The sequence below is a fragment of the Gadus chalcogrammus genome, chromosome 13, assembly GCF_026213295.1.
Source record: "Gadus chalcogrammus isolate NIFS_2021 chromosome 13, NIFS_Gcha_1.0, whole genome shotgun sequence".
In the NCBI taxonomy this organism is placed as follows: Eukaryota; Metazoa; Chordata; class Actinopteri; order Gadiformes; family Gadidae; genus Gadus; species Gadus chalcogrammus.
In genome coordinates, this window is record NC_079424.1 from 23,067,362 (window position 1) to 23,095,211 (window position 27,850).

Genomic DNA, 27,850 nt, shown 5'->3' on the forward strand with positions numbered 1-27,850 from the left:
ATCATTGGCTGTAGTCTGCCTACCATAGGCTCGCACTATGACACCAGAATTTCCAGGAAAGCTAGGAAGATCATCTCTGACCCCTCTCATCCAGCACACCACTTATTCACACTCTTACCATCAGGGAGGAGGTACAGAAGCATCACAAGTAAAACATCACGCAAGTACCTATCTACAAGCTATACGCCACTTGAACAAGCACTAAGCACTTTACGGTCTTCATGGTCTACATCACTTGCAGTTTTTGCAGTACTGTACTTTACTGCTGTAATTCTCTGCGAACCATGCATTGTGTGTTTATGTGTGTTAAGTGTTGTACTCCTTGTTATTTATATGCCGTTTTTGGCTTTTTGTCTTGTTATGTTGTGTTGTTATTGTTGCTGTGTGATACATGTGAGCATACCAAAACACATTCCTATCAACTGTATTTTCTATATTGTCGAAATGGCTATAATAAACTTGAACTTGATTATGGTATTATTTTGGCACAAATATTTAGATATTGTATAATATAAAAATAATATTTCCTTATTTTGAGGAGAACAAATGCATGCATTAATAAAACACCTCTTACAAGTTATTGAGCGCACACACATTTTTCTCTGTCCCTCTCACCCATGCCACACTTCCCAGAGACATTCCCATGGCTTTGAGGCCAAACATGATGAAATTCCCCTCAGAATTTTATTACCCGACGAGGAAGTTGTAGATGGCCAAGCTGAATAAAGAATCGGTGTGACCGCATGGAATGAGAAGGTAAAGGTGAGAACGAGACAGCATTGGGGCCGTGTGTCGTGCTACGAGGCTAGCTTTGATGGGGAGAAGCCTCACACCAATCTGAGCTCCCCTTTCATTTGAAAAGAACATGCAATGGACCGAATAACTTCTGAAAAATATTTTCTCATGTAACACACAACAATGGTTAGCCAATACTTCAAGCTGCAATACTCCAAATGTGTTAGAATTTCCTCCCACTAATTACTACACTCAAGACACTTCAAGATTATGGGCCCTATTTGAACGGTCTTAAACGTGAGAAGCGCAAAACGCGAAACGGAAGTAGCTTTGTGGGCGGATCTCTGGCGCTGTTGCTATTATACCGACGGATAAATGACTCTTGCGCCCAACGCAAATCTAAAATTGGGTTGGTCTGATGGTGTGTTCCTGAATCCTCGGACGCAAGCCTTCCGAGTTGCACTTTTGACGTCATTTCCGGTCTCGGAGCATTTAAGCGTTCCTGTTCGTCTTTGTGATTGTGTCATGAAATTGGCTAGTCGTTGTTTATTGTTAGCTACATTAGCCTCTTTAGCAAACCAGCCCGAAAACAAACAACATGACTTTACATTGTATTGCAGGCACAGTAAGACCATGTAATGTATAAATCGGTGACCGGAATAAAGTTGCAATGTAATCAAGTGTGTAAGAGCATTTAAAATTGACATTAAAATGACCAACGTGGTACAAATACAAAGAAAATAAATCTCCTCACGGGCACAGCCATTTTGTTGAGAGCTTCAATACTGCTCTCGGTCTACTCTCAGAATTCCGAAAGATGAAGACAAATAGGGGGCGTGCTTCCGAGAAATGCCGCAAGAAAGCTGGGAGATCTTCGACTTTCGACTCGGAAGTCTGGCTTCCGAGGATTGAGGAACACACCATGGATACCCGTAGGTGTGTTTTGGGCATAACATGCAACACTGAGTCGTCATGTAAATTTTGGCCAAGAGAACTTAACATATATACTGTATATGCGGTCCTGTGGTTGCAACTGTGGGTCTATTTAATGATATGCGGCAATACATTAACAAACATTGTATATCTTTCTTACCAGAGAGGTATACATTAGCGTTATCAACTTGTGTTGATAATATATGCATATGTCCCCCAATTAATAAACATTGCCATGGACTGTATTATGCGTTACGTGTTTAGTTTGTGTGTGTTTAAACAGACACACGCACACCGAGCATCATTCTCATTCATTCATTCTTTTAACACTCACTCGCTGTAAAACTATGTTTCCTCACGATCAAAATACTCATCAATCCTAAAATGTATGGGCTTGTACACGATGTCCGTGTCAAGAAAATATGTTTTTGCTGTACTGTGTTTGCGGATGCATTGTTTTAAAAGTACAGCTTATTACTGCTGTATCACCTGTTCTTTCCCAAATAATTTAACAAACGTTATAATTTACCCTAAAACAAGATTTTGTTTTGGAAGGCTGGGATATACTTTGCTCAAGTTTATTATTGTTATTATTAGCCTATTATTATTACTATTATTATTTTAGCCTACTACATTCATGCAGTTTCATTCATGCAAGCCCTATGGAGAAAATATGTTTCCACAATGTTATTTCAATGCAGTTTCCCACATATGAACAATCTTTGACATCATAATATTTCAATTAGGCTAATTGTTTGCATGTTTGTGCTGTGTATAGCCTACATGTGTGTGAACTTGAACAGGTTTTCTTCGGTCAGTTGCTGCAACTGCTTTATCGATCTGTCAGATAGCACCATGAATCATTTGCGCCGGAACACGGCTCTGCTTTTCGCCGATACGCCACTCAGGGCGCAAGTTCAGTGGTGCGAGTTTGCCAGGCGGGGGAAAATCAGCTTTGCGCCGGGTGCAAACTAGCAAAGATACATGCGTCGTTGTAGAATGTAAATTGCACAGGGTGCAAGATAGGGCCCTATTATTGTGCAAGATCCCTTCTAAAAATAGGGAGACAGCTCTTCTCCAGGGGCGGACTGGCCATCGGGTGGTTCAGGAGATTTCCCGAAAGGCTAGACGGTTTCGGGCCAAGCCGGCCGGCCGTAATTTCTCCTTTTTTATTATTATTATTATTTTTAAGAAAATAAAAAATAATAAAGTGACTTGGGCTGGCCTGCTGGATATTCGCAAACATGCCAAACAGAGCTCTTGAATGGCTGTAAAACGGGGCATATGTACTTCAATTTAGAGGGGGGATCACTTTTAAACACAGTATATCGGGGCAAAGCATATGACAGGTGCACTAGCGGGCATGTTTGGCAATATAATAATGACTTAAACTCCTAAACTCATTAATATAGCATTACATTAAATGTTTTTCATTTCTTTGTCTTTAATTTTGTTAATTCCTTTGTATTTAAAGGGTAACTGTTACTCCTAAATGATAAAAAAAAAAACATAAATTAAGAGAATATCCACTATTCCCTTTAATGTATTGGCCTGCTAAATTAGAATTATTTGTTACTTGTCATTTACATGCAGATATAGCTCTACAGTCATTACAAGCAGATTCAGGGTCCAGCAAAGGGGAAGCTGAGATAGCTATACACCGAGATGAGGGATTTCATTTTTTTTTTCATTTATATCGTTGCATTGCATTGATTTGTATTTTCTTCCCAACTCAACAACCCCCGAGAAAAGCATCTAAGAAACCAATGATGGTATAAACAGAAAGTGTCTCACATGCTGTATCAAAGACAACTCTCTGTTCTGCTCAGTATGTTTTGCCTATGCAAAGCCATCTGCACTATTTTGAACCTTTTCAGCCTTGCTTTACCGAGGGTTGCTTATTTGCTTTTAATATATTTGCCTGTGATCCTCACACAATTCTAACCACACGCACATCCCAACATTAACATGTATTTGCAATGCAAATATCCACAGTTAAGGACTAGTTTTTCTTATTTTACACCGTGGGAAAATTCTACACATGCCATTCATGACTCATGAAAGGCCTCTCCATTCCCAAAGTCCTGGGCCAGATTTTTGTCCCAGTCCAACCCTGCTCTTCACCATGAGATTTGGTGCTTGTTCCACACATTAGTTGGTTGTCAAATAAGACATGGTGGATTTTGATAATCAATTAAAAGTAAAAAAAATTGCGGCTCAATGTTTATTTAATCACATAGTTGGTTCTTTTTTTTAGATAAAGCAGGATCATGTAAGACATCTCTGATGACCTGCGACAGGCATTTTCTATTATTCATGACATTTTACCAAATGATGAATCTGGAGAAGATATCATTAGATTAATCAACAAAGAAAACAATCAGTTCAGCCCTATACAGTGTATACAAGCCATCCTTAATTTAGGATTTGTTGGATACCAAAGCAATGTCCTGCTCTTGGAACCATATCATTGAAAGAAGGTTTTTTTTCTTGGGTCAGCATGTATATATTAACTTTTCCCCTTTAAGTAATTAACTGCTCTAGTGCCCCAAACCAGTGCATAGCTTAGAGGCTTGAAATCCAATCTCGACAGAGCACAACAAAATATTAGGAAGCCCTGGCAGAAACAAACACAAACAGGTCTGTCTGATGGCGGCCTTGAGGCAGGGGGTCAGCCCATCGGTTAATAATCTGCTGCTTTGCAAACGCTCACATGAATGTTACTTAAATGACTTATCTATGAGAAACAACTCTTCCCCCTTCCTTGGACGGGGCGGGGGGATAGGGTATGCATGACTGGACGTAATGGAGGTAAATGAAAGCTAGCTTGGTTTGCAACAACCCCACTCTGCATCACTAACAGAGAGATGCAGGGAGATGGAGAAGGAGGAGGAGAGAGAGCCAACACCGGCTTGGGTGCAGAGATAATCACGGTTCCCTGCACCTCTTCTGCTCCACCATACCACCCTCACTCCCCAGCTCCACTGCTCAGCTACGTCACACACTCAGTAACGTGATGAGAACGGCTGAGCCCAGGAGACGGAGAGGAACACGAGAGGTGTAGAGGGTTTGTAAGGGACGGGGTTGGCCCCGGGTGGACTTGGACCAACTCTCAGAAGACTATCTCAGACACACACACAAACACAATTTTCAATTAAAAAACTGAATCCTGCATTTAGACCATAGCACAGAGATGACCCAATTATTATGGACTTTAAAGAAGATTTTCTAGCATTGATTAAAGGTTACCACTTGAAAGAAAGTAAACATAGCCCTATCTTAGAGTTGATGGAAGCATCGTCATTCGATAATCAGAAGATTGTTTTCGCTCAAGATAATAAGGAGCTTTTCTTGAGATCACCAAATAAAAATAAAATAAAAATAATATTAAATTAATTCACAAGCAAACAAGTAAAATATAAGTACAAAAATGTAACGGAAAAAGGAACCTAGGAATCACCAAGGAAGTTTGTATTGAAAACACAAGAATGATAGAGGTTTCAGGGCACCACCTCTGTGCATTAATCTGCGTACTAAAAGGAGAGAGTTCCAATGTCCTGGTGTCTAGGGGAGTCTCCCCTCCCTCCTAACGCCTGGACGCTACCAACGTCCACCTTACGTCTGAGTTAGTCTAGTGGAGGATCCCCTCACTCCCAACGGCTGAATCAGTCTAGTGGAGTCTCCCCTCACTACCAATGACCCTGCCAACCTCCACTAAGCGTCTGAGTCAGTGGAGTCTCCCCTCACTCCCAACGCCTTGACCCTACCAACGTCCACCATGACTTCAGCCATTTGGCTCAGAAGTTTCAACATATGTCCCTAATGCTGGGGCTGCCAGATTGAGATCATGCTGCGTCAATGTGTGGCGTCAGAGAATCCTGTGTCCCGGATTGGGAGGAGGGGCGTGTTTTCAAATCCTTGGGTTGCCATTTCGAGTCCGTAGTAGTGTCAGAAACCTGCCATAACACCAGCAGTAAGGAGAAACAATTATGAAGACAAGTGGCTGGAGCACTGTCCACACAACAGCAGCTCAACTCCTTCTCAGAAGTCCTTCTGAGTGCCGCCGGCATCTTCCACCAATGAGAACCAAGGCTTTGAAAATCATCACCGACAAAGTGGATGCATCTGAAGCTGGTGTATCTGAACCGGATCAGTAATTGGCTACATTGGTCGTCGTATGCTTGACATGAAAGAAATGTTTGACATTATCCTGCATAGTGTTGGCCTTTGAGGTAAGGTGATCATTAGGGCTGAATATTCATCACTTTCGGGTATTTTGAGAAGACTGTAAGATACAATAAAAAAGTATCCAACCATAAATAATAATAATATAAACCAAACATCTACCTGGCTTTAGGCCTTGCTCCAAAGCCGCTAGCTAGCTTAAGCAATATGTCTGCTTAGCCTTTTAGAAGACTCCAGCCATGCACAATAATTGCACGGCCAGACTTCAAGGCCAGAGTGCACGGGCAGAGTGCAAGGGCAGAGTGAGCCACAATAGCCGGGAAGGTGGGGCGATGGACATGTGGTCCGTCCAATCATTTTATTCTAGGCGAATTAAATGATTGGACTTCCTACCTGTCTTCTAATTACAGGCCTGCAAAAGCCAATGATTTTTTTAAAGAGAATATCAACAAATAGGAAGAAAATGCTTCTCAAATAATTTGCCTACCCTAGCTTTAAAAGCCGTGGACTTGTTGGTGGTTAAGTAAAGACATTAGATTAGAGTGGCATGTGGTCTCAAGTCCAGTGTTTGGTCTCCTCCTAATAAAGGCAACAAAGTTTTTATTTACATTTACCAGCAGACTAATTCCATACAGTCCGTAAGAAGTGTAACATTTTCCACAAAGCTATGTGCTTGTTTTGAGGCATACAGTAAATGTTCATGCATTTAATAGTGTCTTATAATCTATTCTGAATTATAGATATGGCCGGACAGAAATTGGTACCAACAACTTCCTGTAAAGTAACAGAATAAAGAAGCTATATGTAACTACCGGATAATTAACTGAATCTTAACCACCAGGGTATGTCATCAGAGATTAAGGAAGCAACAATGCTATGCCAGTATGTTCTCCTGCGAAATGTAGTTCAGGGTCGGATGGCCTGTGTTTGCTTCCTTCTTTGTGATTCCATATCCCATTTCCACCCCCAGGGTTGCAAGTTATGAAACTTATTGGCATACAAACACAGCGTGCTGCAGAAATTGAAGCAAGCACACAGACTGGATCCACTGTGATTGTACTGGATTCTACCCAACCAAAGAAGGCCTCAACCTCTTTCAAAAAGCTCAATGACGGAGATAAAGCTGAAATAGAGACAGCTTACAGCCTTAAATTAGTAGTACTCGTCTTCGCTTGTCATTGTCAAAATACAATTATCTCAAAATATAATATGGAGCTTGGTTCGTCGTGTGCTTTGGTTTGTTCAGTCTCCTCAGCCTAGCGCCCTGTTGGAGCTTTAATGTTGGGCAGGAGGGACACAGACATCTCAGTCCAGCATTGGGCATTTGGACCGCAGTACCTATTGTAAACGCTCAGTTTCAATGTTACATTTAATGCCTTTAAGATAAGTTCAGTTGACGTTGTTCTTTGAACACATAGGAATTGAATTGAATTACGACTGAATTGAATTATTACCATTTTATCGCTCTTTCACATCCAATGGTTGAGTAATCAACAGGAACTTGCACACATGGTTGATCTTGCAATAGGGCATAGAGGATCAAAACGGTGGTATTTGTGTTTCCGCACAGGTAAATAGCATTTGATATGCACACCTTGAGCTGTGGAGTGTGGTGTGGGTGTGTTGGCTTACCACTCTCTAGGCCTAAGGGCAACCTCAATTACAGCTCACATTGGTGTAAATGACAGCCACACCTCTAATCTCAAATTGCTTTTTATGACCCAGATCCTATTCCAACAGGATCAACTGCATAGCCCTAGGTATAAACACATACCGATTAATGGAGCAAACGGCCATAGAACAAAGGCAAACAAAGAAACATCCACCGTTTATAGATGTGTCACGTACCAGTGAGTAACCGTGACAATAAATATATTATTTGTGTATCATTTTTTTAATGCTAGCTTTATGATAAGTTCATGCAGTAATATACATTCTTATATAGCAATAGCATATGGCTTAGGGTTAATGTTAGGGTTATTCCTAGCCATATGAAGTAATGTATAAATGAATACATTAGTTACCATAAACACCATTAGTAAATGATTGCTATACCATTTATTAACTGTTAATCAACAGTTAACTTTATGTAGTTTGTTTGTTGCTGCATAAGCTAATGTTAATTAATGGTTCATTAATGTACCCTTATTGTAAAACCAAAAGGACATGCACGATAATAATAGTGTTCTTAAACCACACTATTTGTTCAAAATTACAACTTTTACAAAAACAAACGTATCGTACAATGTTATGACACACAACATAAATTCAATCAAACAATAACCTTGTGGCCCAACACTGCAACCATACAATATGGTTTAAGTTGACAATACACTTTTGTTTTAAGTTGACAATACAAATGGTGGATAAATCTGTAATGCTGCTACCCTCTTAGAAATGTAAGCCAAACCCTGAAATAACTTCACTTTCATGAGGGAGTTATCAGGAAGCCTTTGCGTGTGGCACTATCAACTGTAGTGTACATATGTTGCCTTAATTATCACAGCTGATTATGATGCACTTCATGGTTTCAAATAACCTTTAAAACACAAATCCAAAAATACAAAGCTGCATTTTACTAGATCCCAGGGTCAGACATGTATGTTTACTCCCCATTAAGTTCTATCCCTCCACCAAGTAGAACAGGCTAATGGGCAAACAGAGAGGTTGGGGTCATGAAATGTTAATTTGATAGTGAGTAGTGTTAAAATATGCAAGATTTCTTTTTGCGTAATTTGAAGGTTTAGTTTTACACTACTTTTGCATTGCATTCACACGCATCCCTACATAAGACTGAACAGCCAGAATGCAGGAAACCAATAGGCTCTTTTAGACTCTCACACACACACACACACACACACACACACACACACACACACACACACACACACACACACACACACACACACACACACACACACACACACACACACACACACACTTAATACAATTTATTTTAATAAGTCACTATTCAGGAGAAAAGCAATTGCACCAGGCAATGAGGTAAAAACGAATCATTTGGTTCTACTTGAAGAAGCATGAAATAAACCAATATAATCCAATAAAAGTTTGTTATAAGATATCCTCAGTCCAGTTATCGAAAAAAAAGATAGCACCTAACAAAGGTCGATGTTAAATAATTAGTAGCTGGAAAATAATGCAGCTGAACACAGAGGAAAGTTAGCAGGCCTAACAGTGAGCAGTTAGCAGGGCTAACAGGGGCTAACAGTGAGCGCGGCTAACAGTGAGCAGGGCTTACAGTGAGCGAGGCGAACAGTTAGAAGGGCGGATGTGAGTTTTTCAGTGCCTACAGACCCATCCTCACTAACCTACACATCTGGATGAATATGTATCTAATAGGGATGGGCGTGAGGAATCGATTACTCGAGTACTCCTCGTTATAAATGAACTCGGTTGGTTGACAGGCAAACTTGAGTTTGCATATACACACACAAAGTTTTCTGAAGCAAATGTATACATTTTCTGTCGGCGCCACTAACGCATGCCGTGGGCACAAAGCAAATGAAATGTATCCATTTCTGTGTGGCGCGTTCCGTGCCGTGTGCAGGTACGCCAGAATTCAAAAAGTTAAGAGATGGCGGTTAAAGCAAAGCGCAGCGAAGAATTGAAATACTTGAAAGAAATAGGAGATCATAAGGTGAAATGTAAAATATGCCAAGCGAAATCGAGCTACCAGAAAGTACTATGCGGCAACATGCTCCTGAAACACAACGGTGAGTTCGGGAAGCAGACCCGCAGCCACCAAGTGTGTCGGCTATTTTCACCGCCGCAAGACGCAGCTGTAATCCCGGGCGTGTAGAGAAGATCACAACTCTGAGTATTTCCATAGTCCATTTGCGGCCGTTTTATATGCAGCTTTAAATTATTTGCAATGGTTAGGCTACTTGTTTCGTTTTTGTTTTTTTTAAACTGGTACAGGCCTTGGTTCGACGTGATTTAAATTGTGAGACGCATATTTATTTTTGTAAGGAGAATGTGTTTTGAACGTTTGCAAAAATTAAGTAGTAGGTAGTAGAACATCCATATTATCGAAGGAGCTCCAGACGAGACCGGCCTCTTCAGGGACGAGACCGGAGAGACAATAGCACGTGGCTCATTGGTATTATTTTCGTTTTCCCCGCGTTGGGTACAGACCCACGCGTTTTCCGTTGTTCATTGAATAAATGCCTCTTTTGGCTTTGAATCCAACCCATTATCGGAGCAGTTGCTTGCATGGAAAAGTTATCAGGGATGCCTCTCATTCCCTCTGAGCCAAGGAGTCAGAGAGAGCCCACTGTTGTGTTCATGAATCATGAGCACAATGCACATTGCCAGCACACGGTTTCCTGGATCGGGAATACCGCTGGAAATGAGGTTGGAAACAATGTGCGCCGATGGCACCAGCAGCACCTGGTACGATGACACACCCAGAACCCTTGGGAGAACCCAGGGAACCTGGTACGAGAAGCCCACACAGAACCCTGGGGAGAACCCAGCAGAACCTGGTAACATGAGAACCCTGTGGAGAACCCAAAATAACCTGGCACGCTGACACAGAACCGTGGGGAGAACCCAGCAGAACCTGGTACCATGACAGAGAATCCTGGGGAGAACCTAGCAGAAGCTGGTACGATGAGAACCCTCGGCAGAACCTAGCAGAAGCTGGTATGATGAGAACCCTGGGGGGAACCTAGCTGAAGCTGGTACGATGACAAACAGAACCATGGGGAGAACCCAGCAGAACCTGATACAATGACACACAGAACCATGGGCAGAACCCAGCAGAACCTGGTACGATGAGAATCAATGGAGAACCCAGCAGAACCTGGTAAGATGACACACAGAACCATGGGGAGAACCCAGCAGAACCTGGTACGATGACACACAGGACCATGGGGAGATCCCAGATTAACCTGGTACAAGGAGCCCAAACAGAACCCCGGGAGAATCCAGCAGAACCTGTACGATGAGCCCACACAGGGCACAGTCGGGGGCCTCTGATGATCTGACCACTGTTCTTCATAACAGCTACTTCCACTACCACCGCTTTTTAGATGGAGTTGGCCTCTTAGGCAGGGGCGGCCCCAGCACATTTGGCGCTCTAGGCGAGCTTCACTCCTGGCGCTCCCCCCCCCCCCTCCGCAAAAAAAAAAAAAAAATATATATATATATATATATATATATATATATATAATTTTATTTTATTTTATTTTAACGCATTGACAGTAGCAGACTGTACAACACTGCACATACCTGCACGTCATCTTCCCAATCGCCTGCTGATGGCTGGCAAACAACAATCTTAGAAGGTCTAAGTCACTTGTGGCACATATTATTCACTTATTTTAAGCCCATCAATCTACATGAACAAAATTAGCCGAAATGGAATAAAACGAAATTCACCAAACGGAAACAGATTTTTTTTTTTTGAAACAGAAAATCATTGACCCTTTTCTTAACAGTTCTACAGTAAAGTACTGCACCTTTATTTATTGCAAGAACAAAAGTGAAAAGTGCACACAAAACAAATGAACAACTTAGTTAACAAACAATAATAATAATAACAACAACAAACAATATAATAATATATGTAAATCGAATATATAGAGTGTTAAATAATCAGAATATTAAAAATAAACAAATAAATTGACAAATAGAAAAAGTGCAAATGAACGTTGTCTAAAGAACTATATACATTTTACTCCACACTTCAAAGGTTACAGTGCAGTCCTTCTGGCCTTCCTCGCTGCAAAGTCATCAATAACATCATTGTACTGAATCTGACCACCAACTTCATGATTAATGCTGATCACAGCCAGACCACTGAGGCGTTCTTGAGCCATCGTTGACCTCAGGTAGGTCTTCAAAAGTTTTAATTTCGAAAAACTCCTTTCTGCTGAAGCTACTGTGACAGGAAGGGTTGCACTGATCCGCAGAGCTATACAAAGGTTTGGGTATATCTCTGTGAGCTGCTTTGTTTGGATGAACTTGAACAACTCAAGAGTCGACATGTTCTTTGAAGGCAAGTCAGGTAAACTTTCCAACTCCTGGGCCAGCTCCTTCCCATCCAAATCAGACTTCCCTCCATGGCTTAAGGTGTGTGCAAGTGCCTCTGCTTGCTTCATGAGCTCTTGGTGTGGCAGGTCTGGGAAGGTTGACAGAATGCCAAACTTGCCTTCCACTTCTTTAAGAGTGGTAAACCTCTCCTTGTGTGCTGACACTGCCACATCCACCACCACGTTAAAAAAGGTAACCTCGAGATTTTGTAAGGCATCCTTTAATGGCTCATCAGAAGACTCATAGGAAAAGTGCCTCTTTGTAGACTTCAGCCTCTTCTGTACAAGGACAGCATCCACATTCATCTCCTCACACATGGCCTTGGCTGATGTTTGTGAAGCCACAAAGCCTGTGGCTCTGTAGGACTCCAGAGCTTGTTGTGTATTTTTTAGAAGACTTACGGCCACATCCACTTGCATAGTCTGGGACTGCAAGAGCTTACTCACGTGCTGAATTTTATTTAGCACATCATACCAGACCACTGTGCACAGTGAAAAGCGGAATGACCCCACTTCTTCTGCCAGAGACTGGGCTTCAATCCTGATCATTGGGTCTTTGGCCTGGTTTCTCACCTCAAGCAGTGCCTCTCTCACAGCTGCGGCTTCGTATCGCAGAGGTTCCACAGCTTTCACTCTGCTCTCCCATCTGGTTTCTGACCACATTTTGAGCGAGAGGTTCACTTTCTGTTTGAGGATGGCCCATCTCTGTGTAGAGGCAGAAAACAGACAGTATAGCTTCTGCACAATACCAAAAAATGATATTGCATCTTTGGAGCTTTTGGCAGCATCAGAAATTACCAAGTTAAGTGTATGTGCCCCACAAGGCACGAACAAAGCTCTTGGGTTTAACTGAAGTAGCCTGGCCTGTACTCCCTTGTTCTTTCCTTTCATATTAGCCCCATTGTCATAGGACTGTCCTCTGCAGTCATCAAAGGCAATATCCAACTCCTCCAGCCTCTTCAAAATCAGGGCAGACAAACTTTCTCCCGTGGAGTCCTCTGCCACTAGGAATCCCAGAAAGTGCTCTTTAACCCGGGGGTCTTCTTCCACTGTCACAATTCTTATTACTACTGACAGCTGTTCAATGTGGCTGACGTCCGGGGTGCAATCTAAAATGAGGCTAAAGTATTTGCACTTCTTTATTTCCTCCACCATTGTTGAGAGCATTTTTCCACTGATGCACTGGATCAACTCGTTCTGGATGGTTTTGCCCAAGTATCTGTGGTGTGATGTTTCACATTTAACCTTGTGGATGTGGTCTTTCATCACTGGGTCAAACAGTGCCATAAGCTCAACCTCTTTCAGAAAGTTACCATTTGAAGGAGAGTGGAGTTTATCTGAGTGTCCTCTAAATGACATATTTCGCAAAGCGAGCGACTGTACAATTGCAACCAGTCTTGTCAGTACTGCTCTCCACCGACTCTGCTCTGCCTCTAAGAGGGCCTGCTCTTTTTTGTCAATGGTTGTACCTTGTTTTAATCTAACTGCCAATTCTTTCCATGACGCCAAATTGTTCAGGTGTTCCTGACTATTATCGTGACTGTTTAGAGCAGCACTTGCATTCTTCCAATCAGACAGTCCTCCAAGTGTTAAAAGAATGTGTTTTGGGGAGAAAAGCTGACAACAAAAACAAAAAAGGCTGTTTTTCGTTTTTGAATAAGTCAACCAACTTCTTTTAATCCTTTCTCCGTTGATTAAGGTCCTGCTGAAGTACTGGTGGTGGCAACTTCTCCCATCATCTCTCCTTGGAAAAATAAAATCAGGTGTTAGCTGATTCGGTCCTCTCCGAACAAACTCTGTTTTTATTGTGTCTTTATTTATCGTGAGATGTGCAGGCCAGTCAGCAGGATCGGTTGGTAATGGCTTGTCTGTCTTTGCTGCATCTGGGTGGCACACAAAAAGCACACTTTCTCATCTCATATGCAAAATAACTTCACAAACCTAATTGTTGTAGTTTATAAACCATTCTTTCTTGATAGAAGATATTCAGCTGTTTGTATAACCTCTCTGCATTTAAATGGATCTCTATGAGAATGGAGGGGTGGTGCCGTGGTGGATAGATATACACATACATATTTCAGTATTTAATAAATGTTTCCGAATGAGATATGTAATTACAATGTAATGTCAATTAGGTAAATAGCTAACAATCTTTAGATTCACGAGGCACACACCTGAGAAGGGTGTATGGGTGGAATCTGTGGAATCAGTGGTGCAATCAAGATGAGAAACAACACGCTGGTCTGAAGTTCCTTGCAGTGGTTCTGGGCCTATACCTATAGAGTGAACACACAAGAGCAAATATATTGGCTGGATTAGACATGACACAACATATTGTAACTTTTACATTACATTATTTATCATCAGGAACATCTGTTGACACATTGCACTCACCTGAACAAGCAAACACAGTGGTCAGTGTGGAATCGGTGGTCATCTCTTCAGGATGAGCAGCTTGCTGTTCTGATGTTCCTTCGAGTGGTTGTAGGTCTAAACAGAGAGAACGCAATAGTAAATATATTGAGTGGATTAGAAATGACACAACATATTGTCACTTTTACAGTACATCATTTATCATCAGGAACATCTGTTGACACATTGCACTCACTTGAGGACGGTGGCGCAGTTGAGGTGCTTGGCTGTTCCTCGTCAATTGAGGCAGCAGTTGGTGGTGTCATGTATTTTAAAAGTGAACCTAAAAAATATATAACAAAAGTATGCATTATTAGTTATTGAGCATTTTGGTCTATTTGGACAGCCTGACATACTTTCTATATTCCTAGATGCATGCATAGCTCTTGATTAGTTAAATCATATCTAATTAAACTGGCTAGCTCGCTTTTTTATAGGCAAATAACAGGATTTAAAGATTTACCTTTCTCCTTTGCACGTTTCTCTTCTTCTTCCTTTCTCTTCTTCTTAAATTGCGACCCGGATGGCTTTTGCCTCTTCATTTTCTTGATTTTCTTGATTCTTGAAAACACTCAGTTTTCGCATGTTCTGTTTTTCGTCAGGACATGTTCTGACGAAAACCAAGGAGGTAGGTTCCCCTTCCGTTTTCGATTTTTGGCTCATTTTACCCTAATGTTAGATTTATTTTTTTTAATGTCAAAATATTGGTTGGAGATATAGAAGGGGCGCAAGCCGCGCAAAAATATGCGCCAGCGCCAGGAGGGAAAAAATATATATAATTGTGTTTTGTTTGTTTCGGGCGCATTATTTTGCGCTCCTCAGACCTACCGTCGCCACGGTACATTCCAAAGCAACACATTACACATCACATCACATCACATAGTTGCGCGATACGTCTCAAATGTAGGCCTATGTGGAACATTAATACAATAGTTGCTATTATTGTTGATACTATTATACTTCATAATACTTATTTTAAGGGCGGATCATACCAGGCTACGATAAACCCATCCTTTGGCATGAGCCAAACCTAGAATCTAGTTCTACTTCAAAACAAAATCACATGGGCCCCAAGTCAATATGCTGCGACGGGCAAACTTAATAAACAAACGGCCTACCTTAAATCGATGTCTTGATCACAGGACGTCTTGCAATATTCCACTTTAATCCATACGGTTTAACACACCAACATTGCTAGTAGCAAGCATGTGCTAGTCCAGTCACGGCCCTGAAATGTTGACGCTACTCACTGATTATGCACTTAATCTGGTGATTCATATGACAGGAGTTGCTATAGCAACGGCAAGCAACCGTTTGGCGCCGCCCCTGAACGCATGTTCTGACGAAACCAAGGAGGTAGCAGGGTTTCCCACAGACCAAGGACCAATGTGTGGTGGGGGGGGGGGGGGGGGTGGCAGAGCAGGCGCAGCACGACGGCGCAGGCGCCACTGCGCCTAATTGTTTTTTTTTTTGTTTTTTTTCGGGCGCATTATTTTGCGCTCCCCCTCTAGATGGCGCTCTAGGCGGCCGCCTAACCCGCCTGTAGGGAAGGCCGCCCCTGCTCTTAGGCCCCGTTTACACGAGGATGCTTGCGGGTAAAAACAACCAAATATTTTATCGGATATGCCTTTCGTTTTGACGGTGACAGCGTTTTTGGGGCAAATCTGAAACCATCCTCCAGAGTGGAAAACTTGAATAAGATTCGCCGTAGCGTTTCCGTCTACACTGCCAAGACGCAAAACTCTGCTCAGATCTGCTCACGTCTCGTACGCGTTTACGTCACATGCGCCAGTACAGGGAAATAAACAAACATGTTGGATTATTTCCATTCGTCGGACCGTCAAGCTGCTCTGGCAGCTCTTATAAACTTACAGGAGTCTTTCCACGGAATGTACAGGATATGTACAGATAGTATTACTGAACAGAGAAGGATCTGTAATTATGTTTTGGTTTTCGCAAAGCAGATAAGAGAAGGAAGATTCTACGCATGCGCTCAGACATGGTGGTGTTGTGTGATAGTGTATCACAGCACCACCTAGCCGCCTGACATGCATACCCAATCGAAATCCACACACTTTTGCGTCACCGTATGCACGCAGATTTCCTCCCGAAAACGCTCGTCTAAACGCGGAATAAAAAGTGAAGACGCAACGCCACTTTTGCGTATTCTGTTCAGAGCGTCATCATGTAAACGTAGCCTTATTATTTACTTTTTTGTTTTGTATTAGGACATTTTAGATAGTTTTTGAACATATTTCTATTGACCAGGTGTTTTTCTTTTGAAAAATGTTCAGTTTGCAAAGTTGTCTCCTAGAGGCCTAGAGCTCCCCAGACATGACGCTTGGTTACAGACACGGTTATAGACACACTTTAGAAAGATTAAAAGGTCAGACTAACCAAGAGCCACTATATGTTTAAACTGTATTTTAGCTGCTCTTTCCCTTCCTGCTTAACTCCTCCATTGAGATGGCAACAATGTGTGAGCAAAAGTTATTGACGGGCAGGATTGATTCCCTGAACCAATCAGGGAAGAGATGCCCTGTGATTGGTCAGAAATGTGCCGGGAGTGGTCTAAAATGAAAAAATCTCAAACAGAGGCTTTTGGGATAGAGGCTTCACTCACTAATAGCTGATGACTGGCTAGGAAATGGCTCTTGCAACTCTGTTTGGAAGAAAGGCAAAAACCTCTTCAGTTCTGACAAAAGCCTTCTGCTTAGATTTCAGTTCTCTGTGTGTGTGTGTGTGTGTGTGTGTGTGTGTGTGTGTGTGTGTGTGTGTGTGTGTGTGTGTGTGTGTGTGTGTGTGTGTGTGTGTGTGTGTGTGTGTGTGTGTGTGCGCGTGCATGTGTGTCTGGTGTGTTTCTGTGTGTGTGTCTGGTGTGTGTTTGTGTGTATTATGGTAGAAAATAATGAAGGTTTAAAAGGATATCTCTTTCCCGAATGTTGGAATATATTAGTGGAGAGAAATGTACCAACAGGGGGGGAGGGGCAGGCTCCAGACCCTGTTCCATTGTTATTTCAACACCTCAGAGGGTCCGGTGTTGACCGGCAAACGCTCAGACAGACATCTCTCTGTAGACAATGACATCAGTCTATTTCTCAGTTCACTTAGATAAAAGAAGGCATGTAAGGTTAACTTTAAGTATAAATTATACACGATAGGTAGATTGACGAACACAGAGCTTGCGTGTTGCTGACGGAGGTCACAATCTCTGTGTTCTTCAATCTACCTAGAATATAATCCCCTAAAAACATCCAACTGAAGAATGCATCTATATGCGGTTTTTGTGCTCCAAAACAAACGTTCGAACCAGGGTTCTAAATTAACACCTGCCACACCCGGGTGTTAATAAAAACTTACTAGCCACTTTGGCAGTGATGCATGAGGCAATCATGTCCGTCAGAGCCGCTCTACTGTTCTTGCTCCCTGGGCAGTACTGACTTAATTTCCCATGAACACTGTTGTGATGCTACGTGAGGACGTATAAGACGCCCATTGGCTGCGCGCAGGCAGTGCAACCAACCAGCGTAAGAAACCATGGAAACAGAAAACACAAAGAAGAAGAAGCAGAAAAATATTTAATGAACGGAGCAGAAACTATCAAAAGAAGTGAGGGAGCTGGCTAAAGTAAATTAAAAAGAAGCCTAAACTTAAACTAAATGCGGCTTTGGTTGGTTGGACATACGTCTGGGGGCGAGAAGGCAGGGGATGTGATTGAGAATATAAACAACAATGCGTGCGAAGCGGAAAAAGTAAAGTTCAATGCCAAATGGCTGACTGGCTGTGAATGGCTTGTGTTGGATCACGAAAATGTTGTCATGTTTTGTAAGGGCTGCCGCATGTAGAGTGCCCGGAGTCATCAGGAGAGTTTCAGGATTAAATCCACCAAAACAGGTCGTATTGAAGAGTTCAGAGAGTGCTGAAGAAATGTGATGCGGCAGAGCTATGAAATTTTCAAAAATAAATGTTTTTTTTGTTGCATGCATGTACTTGGATTGTGTTAATAAAACCCAAAATGTAAAAATAATTAATTTAGCCGCATTTATCTCTTATTTTCACGGGAAAAAAATTGGCTAGTGGAAATTCTGATTGGCTGGTAACATTAGAAAGTTACCAGCCAAATTGGCTGGTAATCAAAAAAGTTAACTTTGAACCCTGGTTCCAACTCGTTATCATACCAAACATATCCCAAATCCATTTTACACCGGATTTGTCCTTTAAGTTAACTAATCCATACCTCGGTTAAAATCCGACTCTACCAGCTTTAGAATTATGACTGTATATGCCACGGACAAATAAAGTGGCATTAACAATTACCAATACATATTTTACTGTTTAAATGAATATGCTTTCACCCCTAGTCATTCTCGACCTCTCGTAATTTGAGTATTAGACCGTGGGTTTTATCCACGACATAATTGTTTGTCTGGTGCGTCTCTGGTGTGTGAGTGTGTCTAGTGTGTGCGCGCGTGCGTGTGTGTGTGTGCGTGTTAGTCTGTGTCTGACAAAATGAAGGAAAAAGATGGATGTTAAAAAATTAAAAAAGGCCACAGCAAGATCTGCTGAATGATTTAGGTTTGTACAATTCCTCTTGAGGTGCACCACATGGACAGGAATAGAAGGCTACTGCACTCCCTTCAGAACTTGAGTTTAGTTTACCAACCATCTCTAAAATTAAATCCTTCAAACAATAGCGGGAACATGAAATGATGAAATTAGACAATATAGTAGAAGAGTAGTCACTTCACTATAAACAGATTGTACTGTGAGTAGTCAAATCACTATAAACAGATTGTACTGTGAGTAGTCATCTCACTATAAACAGATTGTGCTGTGAGTATTCACCTCATTATGAACATATTGTATTGTGAGTGAGTAGTCACCTCAATATAAACAGATTGAACTGTGATTGAGTTATCACCTCCCTATGAACAGATTGAACTGTGATTGAGTAGTCACCTCACTATAAACAGATTTTAGGGTTTATAATTAAATAAACTTCAGGGGACCTTTAAAATGTATGTCCCCCCAAGGCTCACCATCTATTAGATAAATGTTATATCAAAAGCTGATAATGGTGATGATCAAATTTGCAATGATGTTAACCAACTTGCAGGAAGATAGAGCAAATCAGGTGTGCAGGAAGGGTAGTGATCTCCCCAAAAGACAGACAGCCTTCCTCACCACCGATGGGCTCCCGAGTTAGTGGACCTAGCATAGAGTGAATCAAACAGGCAGTGATCTCCCTTACAGACTGACAGCCTTCCTCGTCACCGCTAGGTTCCTTGGTAATGAACTAGCATGAAGTAAGTCAAACAGGAGGGAACCAGTACAGGGAATATGCAACTCTCACAGCTTCTCAGCTGAGCAGGGCTCTGAGGACTCCTAGTAACCACCCGCACCCCGGTGAAGGGGGGCTTAGTGATGAACATATGGGAAGGCTATGGATCCTGCTGGTTCCCTGTCAGCTTAAGCCTCACTTCAAAGTTCAACCTTCGCCCTTGGGCTGCACAGGACGGCCCTCGCTGCAATGCACAGATCAGAGCTAAATAAATAACCCAGGGAAAACCAGCGCAGATCAATCTCTCTAAGCCCCGCTGCCGACGAATACCCATGATGTTCAATAGAGGACGGCAGCGCCGAGCAAGGTCACTGGTTATACAGGGCAAACTGTTTTAACTGGTCCTCACCATGTGTTTATACTGGGCCAACTCTGTTTCCACTGGTCCTCACATCATGTTTATAATGCGCCAACTCTGTTTCCACTTGTCTTTACATCGTGTTTATACTGGGCCTGCTCTGTTTTCACTGGTCTTCACTTCGTGTTTATACTGGGCCTGCTCTGTTTCCACTGGTCTTCACTTCGTGTTTATACGGGGCCTGCTCTGTTTCCACTGGTCTTCACTTCGTGTTTATACTGGGCACACTCTGTTTCCACTGGTCTTCACTTCATGTTTATACCGGGCCTGCTCTGTTTCCACTGGTCTTCACCTCTCCATAAACCCAGGAATAGTAAACAACTCCCATAAATAGTTTCCAATGCAACATCTGCGTACCGTAGCCTTGACATGACCGTCACCACTTTGTTATTTTATCATATCTGTTAACGTTTACCCAATAGGGGGCCCCGGTGGTTCACCAGGTAGAGTGTGTAAGGCCCATTCCTTAATGGTACCGGGGTTCGATCCCTGCCCGTAGTCCTTTGCTGAATGTCTTTCCCTCTATCTCCCCTTACCTGCCTGTCTTTTTCACTCTACAATAAAAAGGATAAATCCTTAAAAAAAAAAAGAAAGAAAATACCCTATAAATGAAACACCATCTTAAGTAAAAGACCATGTTGTATGACTCAAACTGAAGTTTGTTTGGAGGATCTCTTCATCTCATTCAGCTTTGTAAATATTTGTCTTCCAAGGGCACAGAACACAAATGTTGGGAGGCTTGACAAAGAGCTTTTGTTACCTTTCTTTACTTTCAAACCTAATTTGCAGGGCCATCATAGACCTAACACAGACGGAAGTAGTACACAGAGAGAGGGGGTTGTTCTGAACACAAAGAGATTGTGTGGGGCTGAGACAGAACAGCTCTACTCTAAGGACAGACACCAGAGGGGTGTTCCACGAACGGAGGTTTAACAAACACTGAGTTAATGCTGAACTCTAGGTTGATTGACCCTGTGCCGACCAACCCAGAGTTTTCGGTTCCACAGCAGCGGTTATGTATTAGTTCAATCAACTCAGGGTTGGTTAACACAGGGTTGTGCGCGTCCACGCCAAACTTAAAAAGACGTGATGTATGGATCATGGAAACCCTGATCGATATGGCGAAACGGGCCGCTTATTTCAATGAAATGGAACTCCAGGTTCTCCTGGAGAGCTATGACGAGGAGAAGGACATTATCGCAAGAAAAGGGAACGCTAAAACCTCTGGAACCCGGAGAACCAAAGCCTGGCAGCGGATCGCTGACCGCGTAAATGCGTTAGTTACACGTCAAAAGCATGATCCTTAATATTTGAGCCATGAATATATAAATATCCCAGTTAAGCATTCTTAAAGATCCTACCACATAACCCCTTTCTTCTAAAATAATATGTACTCCGATTGCTTCCAAGCGGTCAGAGGATCAAGTATAAAAATGAAGTATAAAAAACATACAAACTGGTAAGCTTTTCCCACCATCGGTATAAATTTAAATAAGCCATTTTTTTAAGCCAATCGTGAAAAGGCCGGTACCTGGAGGTACCTACCACCTCAGAGAGTCATGGGCCATACCCCACACTGGTTGAATGTAGGTTTTTGTGTTTTCTTGTATTTTAGATTTTTTTTGCCTTCGAAGTAACACATGCAAACCGTGTGCTTGCCACAGCGCATACTATTCCAAATGTTTCTTTTTTTGGTAACTGGGTAGAAAACCTAAAAGTGACAATTCATCAACTTCACAGATCAAGATGGATCAGTGCTTGTAATGAAGCCGCCGGCTACGATCGAACATTCTCCAGTGGATGCAAGTCCGTTAGGACTATTTTATACTTGATGTTGTAAATGCCTCTCGGCATAGTACTCAGACAATATTGCTCTTTGTATGATAGGAGGCCGATACAAATCTTGGATGGGTCATATGAAACGACTGTGATGTGCTCAGCATCTCCAGCATTATAGCCTAGATAAAACTACCATTTGAAAAAAACGGAGGGCTACGCAAATAGTCTGGAGTGAACTGAGGCCAGGTCCTCGATTGGTAGTGTTGGCTATGTAAGGCTATTTAAATATATTAAAGATTTGCGCGAGAATCTCTATATCTCTCCACTCCAGCAAAAAGTCATCCAATATGCCAAGATGTTGAGCCGTGGTCTTATCAATCGCTCCCGGTGGATTGCACGTATAATTTGCGCTCTGATATCAGCAGTTCTCTCATCAAAAGGGCATGCCATTGTGAACACATGAAATATGCGGTGAACGCCGGTTGAAATACCCAAAACCGGGTTATGTTTCAAACTTAACCTGCGCAAAACCTGGTCCGACCAGGTTTGATTCAGAGCATATGTTGCTATCAGTGGCGGCTGGTGGTTTTTAAAGTGAGGGAGGAAGGACTGCACGCTTGGTTGCCATTGGCATGCTTGCACTGTTGGTGTATGGTGGCATAAGAATGTGAGACTCAAGTTGTTTCAAGGTGTTTTGGTGAACTACAAAATAGCAGGGAGGGAGTTATGTGAATGCAATTTATACAAAGCCACCGGTGGCATCACTGTAATTTGAGAAGGAAAGGATGCAAAGCATATTAGTCAAATCAGGCCTACTATTGATTTGTAAAAGTAAATAAAAAAATCTGGGCCTATCATTGGGCCTAGATCTCGACGGGTGTCAAGATCACGTTGGTGCTCACCAACGTGATCTTGACACTTGTCGTGGCGTTTGGTTGCCCTATCAAGATTTTCCACATCAGTGAAACCATGAACAGCCCACGTTGGAGATTTGCTATTATTCATAAGCAAACAGGGCCAGCAATAAAGTCGATTGCTTGTAATGCTACCAGTAAGCCATGCGTACCTAGCAAACCATGTAGCACTCACAACAATGACGTTGCCATTACTTCTGGTCACCTTGATTTTGGGAAGTGGTCTACCTCTTTCTTTGGTCGCTAACTTAGCACTGTAACTCAATGAAGGGAATGCTTTTTTTAATAAGACGTTAACAATGTCCTCCGTTTCCAATGTTTCCATTGTACATTTAGGATCTCGCTATCGCAGATTTCACTTGCTCTGCGTCTCTGACTGAGCACCGCGGCAATGCAGACCGGGTTTGTTATCGACAGCGTTGCCAGATTGGGCAGATTTCCCGCCGAATGATAATTTTTCCAGCCTAACATGGTTAAAAGTAGCCCAATTGGGTGGGAAATCTGACCAATCTGGCAACGCTGCTCAACATCCAGGGATCCTGCTTATTGGTTCATAAGGCAGACGGATAGATTTTTGCGCGAATCAGACCCCTTAAGGTCCCACCCACTCAGAGGAGGACTTTCCTCCTCTCTCCCATTGAAACCCATGTTATCCACCGGCCGCCAATACTTTCGGGGAAATGAATGGGAGTCAACGGAGGGCGACGGAGGACCTTCCTCCCTGAAGTAATTGTCAATAAGCGATAGGGGGTGCTAATGTCCCTTTACCCAGGGAAACGAACATTATATATTCAAAGGCAATAAAGTAGTCATATTTAAGGGCATTAATTCATTACAATAGTCTGGGCATCTACATTTTTTATTCTCAACAATGTTAGGGAGGATCTTCCTCCCTCTCCTCAATGGAGAAGCCTCCACTGGTTGCTATAGCAACTAACATACCGTGATCCTTTTGGAACGGAAAACCTAGGGTTACAGCAAACCCTGGGTTAACTTACCCGGTTATGTGATAAAACCGGCTTTGTGGAACACCCCACAGAACTCAGAAAACAAACAATTTCTAAACATTCAAAACCTAAATTCACTTATCAACTCTCCCTCAACACTGTCACACATTTGGACTGTACTAAACAGGCCCTACATATAACTTTACATTGTGCCTCAACCCTAAATACATAATAGCATAATATGATTTTAATAGTACTGTTATGATACGGTGAGTGCATACATGCTCAGCATGGGGCGGTCCCAGTGGGACTCAAACCCCTAACCCGTGCAAGGTTAACGGCCTGGTCTACTAGACGGATTAACCAGCAGATCACCAGGTTAATGCTGGAATATTGCTTGACCTAAACGGGCTAGCATGTCCCCATGGTGAGAAGCAGCGACTGTCAGAAGAAGTTAGGAGCTTGTGTTCCTTCTCAAGGACTTTGACATGACTGGCCAGGAGGGGAATGGTAGAGCGCCAGAGAACATCCAGAGCCATCCAACGGCTGTAAGCTACTGCCATCCTCAATGTTACACAGGGACATGTCTGCAGCATGAAGCATGATGCCTCTCTTACAGCACGGTGCGGCTCCACTTTTGTTGTTTAACCAGATAGAAGCTTTCCTGTGCTTTTCCTCAGTTACCCTCGGCCTTCAGTTGGGTCCGAGCGACCGGAGGAGACGGCTCCCTCCCGCCTGGGAGTGGAGCTCACTTGATGGCTGCCACGGCACGCACACCAGATATCAGAAACAAACAACCTCCTCCAAACCCCCAAAGAAATAGATAACCAAAGCATGTTTTAGCAGCCCCGGGGAGGGAGAGACCCTTCATCCAGTCAGATGAAAGACAACAAGGCTGGCTGACATTGGACATCGGCACGCCGAAAAGGGTGAGACCTACACAGAGCTTGACGAGATGTGACATGAAAACAACACATTCAATGAGCTACTTTAGATGTTGTGCTTTGACAACGTCCCGATGCAGATATGTTTGCTGTAACATCCAAATCAAATCCCATTCAAGCACCAATGTATTTATTGGTTTAAATTACAGGAAATATTAATTCAGTTTAGAAGAGCTGCAGAGCAAATCATGAATTAATTAAACCAATTATGATTATTATGATTATATATCAAACCTTAGTTTATTGAATAAAATCTTGGAAAAGAAGGATAGATAAAATGACCAATAGTAATCAGACTAGCATTACCACTACTACTAGCACTCAACCTAGTAGTAACATTACCAATAGCACTATCAATATCATTACCAATAGCACTACCACTAGCATTACCAATAATATTAACAATAGTATTCCCAATAGCGTTACCAATAGCACTACCACTACCAATAACATTACCATTACCAATAACATGACCACTACCATTACCAATAGTACTTCCACTAGCATTACCTCTACCATTACCAATTACATTACTACAACCACTAGCATTACCAATAGCACTACCACTACCATTACCAATAACATTACCACTACCACTAGCATTGCCAATAGCACTCGCACTAGCATTACCAATACCACTCCCACTAACATTACCAATACCACTCTCACAATTAGATGATCAAATCAATATATCAGCCCTATATATGCTATATCTAACAGCCATGGCCAATATGCAAGTCGTTGTTTTTTTTTGTGTGGCATTTGTCCTTATAATGGAGCGGCCCTCAACCTGAACCCTCCAAAGTGCGGATTTGTCAAACGTGTTAGTGATGTTTTTCTCTTTGCTTCGTTTTGATGTGTGGAAGGTGTTGCGTCCTCCTTTACTCGGAAACAATCACAAAGGTGCACTGTCAAAGACTGATTTTACAGAGAAAAACTGCTTAAATTTTGTAATGTTAATCTAATTTCAAAACATGCATAATTATAACACATAACCACGGAGGCCGTTTTTCACTTTTGTACGCACTGGTTATTGATGTTGTGTGTTGCTCGCCATGAACTTCCTGCAGGGGAGATTTGGCAAACCAACAAACGCATCAGCGTTACTATTAAAATAATTAGTGCTCTAATCGCTTAATACAAAAGATACTAAAAGTTCACCTTGGGATCCAGCTAGTTGCCGACGGACATGTGTGCAGTCCGAATCTGGAGGACAGCCAAACACTTTTTACCCCCCCTCCCCCCCATAGTTAGATATCTGGCAGGGATTGTGTTTGGTCTTTGTGCAAATGAGCAGGTAAATATGCAGGTAAACAAAGCATCTGATACACATTGTTTGTGCAGCTGGATCCGGCTACATCAAGCACTGACGGGGAATGAAGAACGACCCCCCATTCTTCTCCCAGGTCCCAACGTGCACGGTACATACAGAGCAAGGCCAGCACTATATCACTTAACCATGGTGCTACACGAGACTTCACGATTACCACAAAGGGAACACGGATATAAGAACAATATATGGGAGCACACCTATTTAATACCAAACGGTACATGAAGTATGAGAGGAATGAAGATTCATGGAGCTGGGAAGGGCTGGTGCAGCTCCAGCCTTTAGCTGAACAGTAAGCCTAGGAGCACTCATTACTGAAGATTAGAAGGAGATTACTTTCCTCTTGATTTCACTTCTGGTTGGGATGTGAGATCGAGGTATCACACATATTCCCACTAAAAAAAGGACAACCAGATTAAAACCATTTTGAGTACCAATTACTCAACGGTCATTCAGCTGTTCAGCACCCAGGCTCTGGAACTCCCTCCCCCCACACATAAAACAGTCAGACACCATTACAACCTTCAAGTCACAACTCAAAACTCACCTGTTCAAACTCGCACACAACGTCTAACTGATCACTGTTTTGATTGTTTGTTTGTTTTGTTTTGTCTTGTTTTTGTTTTATTTATTTTTTATTGATTATGTTTATTTATTTATTTATTTTTTCCACAATGTCTTGTTTTTTTTAAACGATTTATGATGACTATATGCTCTGTAAGGTGACCTTGGGTGTCTTGAAAGGCGCCTCTAAATTAAATGTATTATTATTATTATTAATTAATTACATCAAAATAAACTTGTCCTCAACTGCAATATAACAAGGAAGGTATCCAAGTGAATATACCTCTGAATAAATTAATTGGCTATGCATATTCTAAGCTCTGACAAACATATGGTGTATATAGTTTAACTCAAGGTTGAAGTTCAAAACTAGAGCTGTCAAGCGATTAAAATATTTAATCGTGATTAATCGCATTAATGTCATAGTTAACTTGCGATTAATCGCAAATTATTTTTCTATGCTAATTAACCCTTGATTTTTTGTCCCATAACGTCTCATTTTAATTCTCTTATCAACATGGTGAAGTGCATCGGCTTGCCTTGTGCAAATGATTTTTTATTGATAACAACATTGGCATCTACTGATCAAAACAGGACGATACAAAAAAAGAGCCTATAGTGCAGGGGTGCCCAACCAGTCGATCGCGGTCTACCAGTAGATCGCCGACAGATCCCAAGTCGATCGCGAGGGGTGAAGAAAAAAAAAAAAAAAAAGATTTTTATTTTTTTTTATTTTTTTAATAAAATTAAATTTGCGCGGGACATATACGCGCGGTAGCACATGTGCTGTTAACAGCAGTTGAAAGCCGTCAACAGTAGTTACACACTCCTAAACGTTGGCATGGCTGAGGGGAAACGAGCCAAGACCTACCATTTTCACCCTGAGTGGGAGGAAGATTATTGATTATCGTTGAGAAGGTGCCGTGCGCAGACGGAATGAAACCCCCACTGAAGTCCGTAGGTTCACGATACAACCCCCCCCCCCCCCGTCAACAATTGTTCTCTACCCCCCCCCCCCCCCCCGTCAACAATTGTTCTCTACCCCCCCCCCCCCCCCCCCCCCCCCCGCTTGAAGGTAGGTTTGCTGGTAGATCTCGGGAGGTTGGCTACTTGAAAAGTAGATCTTGGGTCAAAAAAGGTTGGGCACCCCTGCTATAGTGCAATTAAACGACTGCTTTGAACAAAAGTCATTTGAACATAGCAGTCAGACTACTGCTTCTTTGTTTTGAGCCAAAGAATTTTTTATTTATTTATTTTTAAATAAAATAATTGCGTTAATTGGGCGATAAAAATTATAACGCCGTTAAAATGGTTTGCTTTAACGCTGTTAATAATGCGTTTAACTGACAGCT

General features: G+C 42.1%; 2 protein-coding genes across 2 annotated transcripts in view; both read right to left on the reverse strand.

Annotated features, from left to right (window-relative positions):
- The window catches only part of fhit (fragile histidine triad diadenosine triphosphatase), a 268,764-nt gene that overhangs the window by 199,353 nt on the left and 41,561 nt on the right, over positions 1-27,850 (reverse strand). The gene's annotated exons all lie outside the window — the stretch shown is intronic.
- LOC130401527 (zinc finger MYM-type protein 1-like) lies at positions 11,075-15,704 on the reverse strand. Its single transcript, XM_056605337.1, has 5 exons — positions 14,785-15,704; positions 14,518-14,604; positions 14,304-14,399; positions 14,084-14,185; positions 11,075-13,792 (listed from the first exon to the last, which is right to left on the reverse strand). Exons 1-5 carry the CDS (start codon positions 14,861-14,863, stop codon positions 11,571-11,573), a joined length of 2,586 nt encoding a protein of 861 aa, XP_056461312.1. The 5' UTR covers positions 14,864-15,704; the 3' UTR covers positions 11,075-11,570.